This window comes from Tripterygium wilfordii, chromosome 4 (genome assembly GCF_013401445.1).
Source record: "Tripterygium wilfordii isolate XIE 37 chromosome 4, ASM1340144v1, whole genome shotgun sequence".
NCBI classification, from domain to species: domain Eukaryota; kingdom Viridiplantae; phylum Streptophyta; class Magnoliopsida; order Celastrales; family Celastraceae; genus Tripterygium; species Tripterygium wilfordii.
The window spans coordinates 11436387-11447557 of record NC_052235.1 but is presented as its reverse complement, the minus strand read 5'-3'; the positions used below and the strand labels follow the sequence as shown (position 1 = coordinate 11447557).

Here is an 11171-nt window from a genome sequence, read left to right as displayed (position 1 = left end):
TAGAGAAGAGAACTAGCCACTCAAGAAATTGGTGATAAACATCTATTTTATTGTCATCTAAATCAATGTTGAGACAAAATTAAAGAGAGACTAAGAAAAACAAATAAACCTAGAGAGAAACTAAATCTACACTTGTCCTACAACTTTGAGAAAATGAGAGAGTATGGATGAATGAGAGGAAACCCTTAGATTAAGGTTTTAACCTCTTTCATACATCTAAAAATATCTTTCTACCCTTACGGTAATGATCCCCTTTGGTTATAAATGTTTAATGCCCAAAAACCCCTTGAATTTTATTTTCGGAGTGCAAGTCGCGAGTATCTGTCAGGAAGCCTCAAAGATCTGTACGGACGATTTGCAAATGTCTAACTCGCCAATCTTCACTTTTTGACCAGGTGTTCGGACACCTTCCTTATACAGCTGTAAAAACATCTCAAAATGCGCTCCAACTTGTTTGAACTAGGTTGGATTCTTATAAAACCAACGGAAAACACTTGTACGTGAATAATTAAATTAAAATACACATAATAATATCAATTAGAGTGGCGTACTTTAGGGGGTAAAACATTTTCTTCATGGACTGGACGGACCACCTACTTATGCAAAAAGTTTTCTCATCCCCCAAGACTTTTGTATAAACAGGTCTTGTCCAATTTTGATGGACAATAAACGATTTCACAGCCATGAAAGGAAATTGTGGCCAATGGCATAAATTGTTGGTTTTAGGTTGACCCCAAGTCAAGATGCACCCAAACAAGTTTCTAGCATTAGACGTAAATGATATGTTTTAGCTTGACCTATCATTTACGTCAAGCTAAGTTGCCTGCTCTGTAGGGAGATCATGTGAATGGATGAGTTGTTAATAAGAAGACAGAGGTGCCTCTCCAATATCTATAAAAAGTCCTAGAGGAACTTGCATAAATTTCATTAGTTCCTTATGCAAATAGAGATGGGAAATCTGAAGGTTATACTTGTGGCAGTGATAACATTGGTGTTGTTAGATGGGTTGTGGTGTCATGGGTGTTGGGACCAAGAGAGGGCTTCACTCTTAAAAATCAAACCTTTCTTCAATCACCTTAAATGGCCAATGAAGGGTGAGGAGAGTTCAAATTGTTGTCAATGGGAAATGGTCAAGTGCGATACTTCTACGGGGCGAGTAATCGAACTATCACTTGATGGTCGTTTGGGAAGGTCTGGGTGGTATCTAAATGCATCTTATTTTCTTCCCTTTGAAGGATTGAGAAGTCTGAACTTAAGTAACAATGGGATACTTGGTTTCATTGAGAGCGATGGTCCTCATTTTTAATTATATTTTGACATTAGAACTGATTGAGTACTGAGTAGATATGTGTAGATATTATTTCAAGTATTCCACCTGTAATCTATTTTTCTTGTTTAAATTATGGCAGAATTTGGAAGATTATCAAGGTTGAGAAATTTTGGAGCTTCTTGATTCGGGTGATAATGGTTTTGATAACAAAATCCTCTCATCTCTACGTGCTTTTTCTTCCTTGAGAGTTTTAAATCTCGAAAGTAACCAATTGAGTGGAACACTTTTTGCACATGGTATGTATTCCATCAGTTTCTATTACAAGAAAAAAAAGTAGCTACTATTGGTGCGGCTCTAAATTTCACACGTGTTATCTTGGGTAGAATTTAATCATCTTATCAACTTGCAAAAGTTGGATAAGAGTTATAATAATATTGAAAGCTTTGGTTCCTCACAAGGTATGAGTTCATGACCACCATTAATCGTGTTTGTTAGGAAAAACTCTCCAGGACTTGGACTTCTGTACAAATAAAATCATGTAAACTTTGAGCAGATGTTGACAGAGTGCTTTGTTAAACAAATAAGGAAATGATATATTTGTTTGTTACCAAATAGGGGGAAAATATGTGATTACCCCAAGATTACAGAGACATTGATATGGATTTATTTGCAAACGCACAAATCGCACAAGTAATAAAGAGATGAGTAAATTATCGTTCCCACTAGGGATGTGTTGGCACTAGAAATTAATGTCAAACAAGCAACAATTATGCAAACTGGGTAAAAAAGATGAGTGGTTGGTTTTGATTTTAACTAAACTAATTAAAAAGAACAAAGACAAATCAAACACAAGTATGTAATCGAAGATGGAAAGCACTAGGGTACTTAACTCCACCTCACCTATCCAATTCAATTGTCTTGGTCCTATAATCCCTAATTCATCTCTCAATAATGACAATCGATTTCTCAACCTATTCAATGTTCTATTCCTTGATACATCAAACGCATTTTTAATTTAAATCCCTGTTATTTTTAACAATCGGATTAATATATCAAAAACCCATTAAGAACTATGGAAATCATTTAGCGATTACATAAGTCACAAACCTATATTCCTATGGTTCATGCACCCTATGTCATCTATGGATTGAGGCAAACCCTAGATATCTCATTCCGGTCTCAATCTTGGCAACAAAGCATTTGGATGGTGATCAAGCATCCAAAAGCATTAAGCACACCCATAGACAATCAATAAGATAGAGAAATCAAGAAATAAGGAAACCAAGTTTATTGAATCTTCAAGGTTTGGTTACATTAAGACCCTAGAAAAGAAATCTAATCACTCAGAGTCAAGATACATCATCAAGCAATGGAAATCTACCATAAAAACTAAGATAAAAGAGGAGAGAGAAAATCCCATTGTAAACCCTCTTATTCTCCAAGCTCCAATGATGGCCTCCAAGGTAGAAAATGAAACCCCCTCCAAGAACTCCCCCAAAACCCTATTTTATGCCCTTTTATACTTCCCCAAACTCTTATGTCGTTTTTCAAACAAGTTGAGGTTGTTTTGGTTCAAAAACACGTGAATTTGGAACTTTTACGTGAAACTGCGCTTGTTGTGAATAGTAACTTCGATCGATCAGAAATGCAATCTATCTCCACGAGTTTTTGGGTATTTTGGCAGGTCTGATCGATCAAGAATGACCTCTGATCGATCGGAAATTGCTTCTAGAGTCCAAATCTTCATTTTACACTCTTTGCCTCCATTTCTTGCATTGGCACCTACAATATACAAATATAGTTTTCTTAGGCAATATCAACTCCTAATCAACTCAAAATGTGATGAACTTATGTGTAAAGGATGCACAAATGTATGTATATATTTGGCACATCAAACCCCCCCACACTTAACCTTTGCTCATCCTCAAGCAAATTTGAGAATGAATAAAGGAAGGAAAGAGTATTTTTCGTTAAATTCAAATGAAAAATAAAACAACTAAGACCAACTCTAAATAAGAAACTAATTTATGCCACTTTCGTAGGGCTCACGATAACACTTAGCATGTGTCACAAGCCTTTAAACCCCTAGGTGTCCCTAGTAGGAGGAGTTGTGTCTCCTGAAAGTTTACCAGAATGATACCCACAAACATTAAACAACTTCAATGCCAAAATTAATGTCATCAACAAGAGTATAAAATGAACTCACAATTGCAACCTTATCCACACTAACAAACCAAGCATTAGGACATTCAAACTAATAAAAACATTCCTTCAAGAATCTTATCTCATTCACTTTGCTTAAAATTTCAAGAATTAATGCACATAATAGATTTCACTCGATATTTGGCTTCAAAGTGACATAAACAATGACCATGTAGTCTTCCAAGAACAATAAGAATCAAAGAGCAAATATAATGAGCATTTATTCAATCTTCATTCTTATTCACATTTTTTTTCTTTTTTCTTTTTCTTCTCAAAGGTGACTTGTGCAATGTTCAACCTCTTTAAGCTTTCTAAATGACCCATATAATGAGCTTTCGACCAATGACTCCCAATCCAGTTGGCGTAGGGCACTAGGTGTTAAGACACCCCAATGGACCTAATTACCCAAGTCAAAAAGGCTACGAGGTTAAACTAGTCACCAAGGTACTCTAACATTCATTTCCTACCTTTTTACGTGAAACTTATTGCTTGCTAGGCAAGAGCCCGATTACTCAACAGAAAACTTATGAACAAAAACCATTTATTCATAAACACAATTTTTTTTCTCTTTTTCTTTTCTATATATTTTTTTCCTTTTCATTGCTCAAGTGGTGCAACTTAGAATCAAATTGATCTCAAACAACCACAAATGGCAAAGTCAAGTCATATTTCATACCCCACAATCAAGTGTTCCATATTCACAAAAGCACAATGGACAAAACAATTTTCAAGATAGGAAAACTTAACTGGAAAGAATGTTTATAGCAAGATCCATCAATGCTTCAAAAATCACAAAATTCATCCAAAATACACTCAAGAATGACATGGCATAAGGCATTTGAAGTCAAAATTTTTTATTTCAAGCAAAAACTAGAAAAACCTAAATTCCCACCCCCCACACTGAAAATATGCAATGTCCTTAATGCATGGAATAGGTCAAAATAGAAATAAAAAGATAGAGATAGAACAATAAAACCTGGGTTGTCTCTCAAAAGCGTTTGTTTTAAAGTCTTTAGCCCGACTTCCCTTTGTGAATTCAACCGGGATTTTTGAGGGTTGTGGTGTAGACTCCCCTTGATGGATTCTTAGGATTAACATTTGATTGCTTAGGTGCCATGCAAGGAGCACAAGCTTTCATCACCACCGTTTCCTTAGGAAAGACATTTTTCTTCTTTTTCTTGGTCTTCCACTTCTTCTTTTTATTGCTCTTCTTTTTCTTCTCCTTGGAATCTTCAACTTGAGACTTTTGAACTTCAATTTCAACTTGGGAGGCTGCCTTGGGAACTTCATATTCAACTTTTGGATCTTGGCATAGGAAAACGTCCACCGGAATATATGGAGCTTCCTTCTCAAGAGTGTCGGGGATGATCATATCAATATGCTCCACTTGGAGGTATTGTTGAGAAACCTCCTCTTGCCTTCTATTGCCAAATACTATTAAAGTGATTTGGTCACCTCCCGCACCTCTCAAAGTAAGCTTCATTTTTTCAACATCAATCAAAGCTCTCCAGGTGCCCCAGAATGGCCTTCCCAAGATTATGGGAGTAGTGGGGTTGGTCTCCATATCTAAGATAAGAAAATCCACCGGAAACATAAGAGCACCCACCTTCACTAAGACATCCTCCACTATGCCAATAGGGTATTTTATCTATCTATCCGCCATTTGCAAGGACACCGTGGTTGGACTAATCTCTTTCACTCCAATTTGTTTTGCAACTATCAATGGCATCAAATTGATACTAGCTCCAAGATCACACAAGGATCTCTCAATCAAGGTGTTACCTATAGTGCACGGGATTGTGAAACTTCTCAGATCTTCTTGTTTAATTGGGAGCTTCCTTTGCACAATGACACTACACTCTTCGGTTAGTTGTATCTTTTCATGCTCATTCAATCTCCTCTTTTTGGATAAGATATCCTTCATGAATTTGGCATAGCAAGGAATTTGCTCTAAGGCCTCGGCAAAATGAATGTTCACTTGAAACTTCTTGAATACCTCCAAGAACTTGGAAAATTGATCATCCTTCTTCTTGGTGCCCTTCAACCTTTGAGGAAGTGGAATAGGTGGCACATACGCTTTGATTGGAGGTGCAGGAAGAGAACTATCAAGCCAATCAGGCTCAATTGCATTTCATGGCTGCGCTTTTTTCACTTTCATAGGTACTAGAAAAGGCCGATCGATCGGTTGGGGCTCCGATTGATCTTAACTAGCCTCGGGTAAAGTTTTACCAAGGAGGCTTGATCGATCGGGAACCCCCTCCAATTGATCGAAAATTGTCTCTCGACATTTTTCAGCTTCTTTCTTCCCCTTTTTCTTGCACTTCTCCTCCTCCTGCAAAATTTTCGCCTTTTCGACATCTAGATCAAAAGCATTTTTAACCACCTTACCAGTTCGGAGAGTGATTGCCATGCATTGCTCATTCTCCTTCCCTTTTGGATTCACCTCCGATTGACTTGACAATGTACCTCTTTCTCTATATGACAAAGTGTTAGCTATTTGCCCCATTTGTACCTCAAGATTCCGGATGGAAGTTCCATAGTTTTGCATCAAAGTTGCTTGAGCTTGTAGAGTGGCGTCGGTTTTGCTCATGTATTGCTCCGTCCTTGTCATAAATTGGGAGGTATGAGTTGTGAGTGTATTTAGGCCTCCAGCAAGCTTTGAGAACATTTCATTAATATCCCTTTTCTTCTCTTAGGGCTACACTAGATGTTGAGGATGTTGAGGATTTTGAACATTTTGAGTATTGCTCCAAGAAAAGTTGGGGTGATTCCTAAATCCCGGATTGTAGAAATTAAAATAAGGATCATTGCGGGGTTGATTGAAATTACCTTCACTAATGACATTCACTTGCTCACTAGAGTTAGAAGAAGCAATAAGACACTCCCCCGTAGGATGACATCCACAACAATAATGACAAGAAATATAGGAAGGTGTGTTTTGCAAAGCATGTACCCCTTGAGCTTGATTTAGCATCAATGCCTCAATCTTCTTCGCCATAATAGCCAAGGTAGACATAACTTCATCATTTCTACAACTTCCCCCTTGCTTTGGATTCCTCCTCACCGAGGACCAAGAGTTAGTGGTCTTGGCCACTTTATCAAGTAATTCTCGAGCATCCTCTTGATTTTTGGTCATAAAAGAACCCTCCGCAGCCGCATCAATAGTCTCCTTAGTATGCATGCTCAACCTATTATAGAAAGCTTGGTACACCACCCATTTCGGAAGGCCATGATTTGGGCAACTTCGAATAATTCCTTTAAAACGCTCCCAAGCCTCATAAAATGATTCAAGATCCTTTTGAGCAAAAGACATGATATCCGTCCTAATTTGCACTGCCTTGGCAAGAGGAAAGAATTTTGCCAAGAATTGCTCCGCCATCTCATCCCAAGTGGTGATAGAATTGGGAGGCAAGGACATCAACCATCCCTTAGCCTTGTCCCTTAAAGAAAATGGGAATAACCTCAACAAGATAGCCTCCTTAGAAGCTTCGTTAATCCTAAAAGTAGTGCACACATGCAAGAAAGAGCGAAGATGGTCATTGGGTTTTTCATTAAGAAGACCATAGAAATTCACCGAGTTAGAGATAATGTTGATGATAGCCGACTTGATCTCAAAATTAGTAGCATTGATAGGAGGATAGCGGATGCTTAAAGGATTTGTATCCCAAGTAGGCCTAGCACAATCCTCATGAGAGCGAGGATCAAATTGCCTAGGAGGGTTTTCAACCTCTTCACCACCATTTCTTCCATTAGCACCTCCACCATTACCATTGCTATCATTCACATTTAAAGCTCCACCAAGATCACCAACATTCCCCCTTCCTTGATTGTCTCGCATGTCTTCCATTTGATTATTAATAAGCTTCCGTCTAAGATTGTGAAGAGTCCTTTCAATCTCCAAATCGATAGCAATTAATTCCAGATTATTAATAGAACATCTTCCCAAGCTCATACAAGAGTAAGAATTTCTACAGAAAAATAAAAGCCAATTAACACAATTGAAAACCTAATTTGACACAAAAAACAATTGCCTCAATCGTCGGCAACGGCGCCAAAAACTTGATATGGATTTATTTGCAAGTGTACAAATCGCACAAGTAATAAAGAGATGAGTAAATTATCATTTCCACTAGAGATGTGTTGGCAATAGAAATCAATGTCAAACAAGCAACAATTATGCAAACTGGATAAAAAGGATGAGTGGTTGGTTTTGATTTTAACTAAACTAATTAAAAAGAACAAAGACAAATCAAACACAAGTATGTAATTGAAGATGGAAAGCACTAAGGTACTTAACTTCACCTCACCTATCCAATTCAATTCCCTTGGTCCCTTAATCCCTAATTCATCTCTCAATAATGACAATTGATTTCCCAACCTATTCAATGTTATATTCTTAGATACATCAAACGTATTTTCAATATAAGTCCCTGTTATTCCTAACAATCGGATTAATATATGAAAAACCCATTAAGAACTATGAAAATAATTTAGCGATTACATAAGTCACAAACCTATATTCCTATGTCATCTATGGCTTGAGGCAAACTCTAGATATCTCCTTCCGGTCTCAATCTAGCCAACAAAGCATTTAGATGGGGATCAAGCATCCAAAAGCATTAAGCACGCCCATAGACAATCAATAAGAGAGATAAATCAAGAAATAAGAAAATCAAGTTTGTTGAATCTTCATGGTTTGGTTACATTAAGACCCTAGAAAAGAAATCTAGCCACTCATAGAGTCTAGAGACATCATCAAGCAATGGAAATCAACCATAAAAACTAAGATAAAAGAGGAGAGAGAAAACCCCCTTGTGAACCCTCTTCTTCTCCAAGCTCTAATGATGACCTCCAAGGTAGAGAATGAAAGCCCCTACAAGAACTCCTCCAAAGCCCTATTTTATGCCCTTTTATACTTTCCCAAACTCTTATGTCGTTTCTCAAACAAGTTGGGGTCGTTTTGGCTCAAAAACACGTGAATTATGAACTTTTTCGTGAAATTACGCGTGTTGTGAATAGTAACTCTGATAGATCAGAACATTGTTCTGATCGATCGGAAATGCAATCTTTCTCCACAAGTTTTTGGGTATTTTGGTAGGTCCGATCAATTGGGAATGACCTTCGATCGATCGAAAATTGCTTCTAGAGTCCAAATCTTCATTTTGCACTCTTTTCCTCCATTTATTGCCTTGGCACCTACAATATGCAAATATAGTTTTCTTAGGCAATATCAACTCCTAATCAACTCAAAATGGGATGAACTCATGTGTAAAGGATGCACAAATGTATGTATATATTTGGCACATTAGACGTGATTGATTGTAAATTGATTGTAATCTTCTTTTCACACCAAGGCAACTCTTGCATATATTCCTTCAATGATAATGAGAAATTAAGTTGTCCGAATATCCTTTTCTACATGGTATCTTGGCATTTAAGAAGTTAGAGGAGCTAGACATTGGCAGCAATCAGATTGAAAGATTTGTTGGCCATGAAGGTATTAATAAAAGCTTAAATTGGATATATTAGATTATATTAGCAACCATAATGATCTATGTTTTTTCATTCCTAAAACCAAATCATGTGTTGCATTTAACAGATTTGGTTTGGGGAAAGAAGATGAAAGAAGCATCATTTGGTTGACATATTTACATATTTGAGTTGGAGGATATTTCATTTAATGGATCAGAATTGCTGCAGCATAACCTAACTGGATCGAACATTTTTTGGAATTACAATTATAGATACAAGAACTCTGGACAAGCTTAAGATCCTCCGACTAAACAACGTCCAAAGAAATATAAGGCAGATCTTCCAAACTTCCTCTACTACCAGTACGACCTAAGATTCATTGATCTCTCTGGTAACAACTTTGGTGGAGTGTTCTCGGTGGGGTTGTTTGAAAATAACACAAGATTGGAGGAGATTTTGAAGAGGGATAACTCCTTTGTGGGCTTGTTTCCATGTCCATCTCATCCCAATCCAAATCTTTCTTTGATGGACATATCCCACAATCAGTTACAAGGTCAAATTTCGACAAATGTAAGTTCAGTTTCAAATTTCAACAAATGTAAGTTCAGTTTTTCCAAGACTAAGGGACTTAATTTTGTTTGAAAATTCTTTTCAAGGCAATATCCTGCCTAGTTTGCATGATATAATTTTGTCGACTCGCAGTCCTCGTTATCATTCTTGAAACTATCAAACAACAAATTTTTTTCGTCATATGCATCGGACAAGTTTCAACTCAAGTGTACTTAGGTATTTACAGTTAAATAACAATAAGCTTCAGGGAAAATACCTTACATCCCATCCATGAACTCTCTGTCATTGTTGGATATAAATCACAACTCCTTCTCTGGCAGGATTCCAAGATGGATATTAGAGTTATCAGATTTAGAGGATATTGATCTATCTGATAATCATTTGAAGGGTCCTCTTCCTCAAGAATTGTGTAAAATGAAGAGTCTTTGTTTTCTAGATCTTTCAAAGAATAATTTTTCTGGCAATATTCCATGTTGTTTCATCCAATTAACAAATTTAGAGTTTGTTCATTTGTACAAAAACAAGCTGACAGGACCACTGCCAAGTGTTTTTATGAGCTTTACGACGATGGTGACTCTAGATCGTAGAGGGAATGACTTCAGTGGCACCATCTCAAATTGGATTGGGAATCTCTCAAACTTGGGTGCTCTTCTATTGAAAGAAAATCATTTTCATCGTGAAATTCCTATTGAGTTTTGCCAACTAACCCAAATAAGTTTCTTGGATCTTTCGGTGAACAATTTTTCAGGTCACTTGCATTCTTGTTTAGGTAGTTTGACTTTTGAAAACCAAAATGGCCTTTCAGATGCATCTCCCTTTTTTTCAAGCAAAGAGACTGGTGCTTTGGTATACTCTCTTTCAAATGTCAATTGGACTTATGGCTTTTCAAATGATGTGCAAGAAGTGATAGAGTTTGTGACCAATAACATTTCCCTTGGTTACACATCTTCTATCCTTAATCAAATATCTGGGATGGACCTCTCCATCAACCAGTTCTGTGGTGAAATCCCCTATCAATTTGGAAACCTAAGCAGGGTTAGAGCGCTAAATTTGTCGCACAACAATCTAATTGGGTCAATTCCCGAGACATTCTCCACCTTAAAGAGCATAGAAAGTTTGGATCTTTCTTACAACTACTTAAATGGCTGAATTCCCCCGCAGCTTACCAAGTTGAACACTCTTTAAGTTTTCACTGTGGCACACAACAATTTGTCAGGACCAGTTCCAAATAGGAAAGCCCAATTCGGGACATTTGATGAAGGCAGTTATGAAGGAAATTCTCATCTTTGTGGACCTCCATTGAATAACAGCTGCAATGAAATCAATTCTCATTGCCAATTCCGAGTGAATTTCCTAGTGAAGGTGATGATGATAGTTTCATGGACATGCCTATATTCTATGTGAGTTTTGCGGCATCTTACATTGTGGTGCTTTTGGGAATCGTAACAGTTTTATGCATAAATCCACATTGGTGGTAGGTATGGTTTTATAAGATAGAGTTGTGGATTACTCGTTGCTATTACTTTTTCATGGACAAATTCATATAAGCGGTCCAGCTTCTAAGGTGTGCTCTTTTGTTCCCATATGTTATGGAGTTCTACAATTGTGATTGTTTTCAACTAAGTTTGGTTTATAAACAATTGAGGCAATCTATATA

At 37.1% G+C, this 11171-nt stretch overlaps 1 protein-coding gene and 1 non-coding gene across 2 annotated transcripts; both read left to right on the top strand.

Moving 5' to 3' along the window:
- The first annotated feature begins 949 nt into the window (after positions 1-949).
- Positions 950-10918, top strand: LOC119996946 (receptor-like protein 56). The gene is made up of 6 exons (XM_038843724.1): positions 950-1292; positions 1435-1566; positions 1654-1728; positions 9243-9542; positions 9762-10628; positions 10731-10918. Exons 1-6 carry the CDS (start codon positions 950-952, stop codon positions 10916-10918), a joined length of 1905 nt encoding a protein of 634 aa, XP_038699652.1.
- LOC119998025 lies at positions 6697-6802 on the top strand. The gene has a single exon (XR_005468156.1). It is a non-coding gene; the product is annotated as a small nucleolar RNA R71 (small nucleolar RNA).
- Positions 10919-11171: the final 253 nt, after the last annotated feature.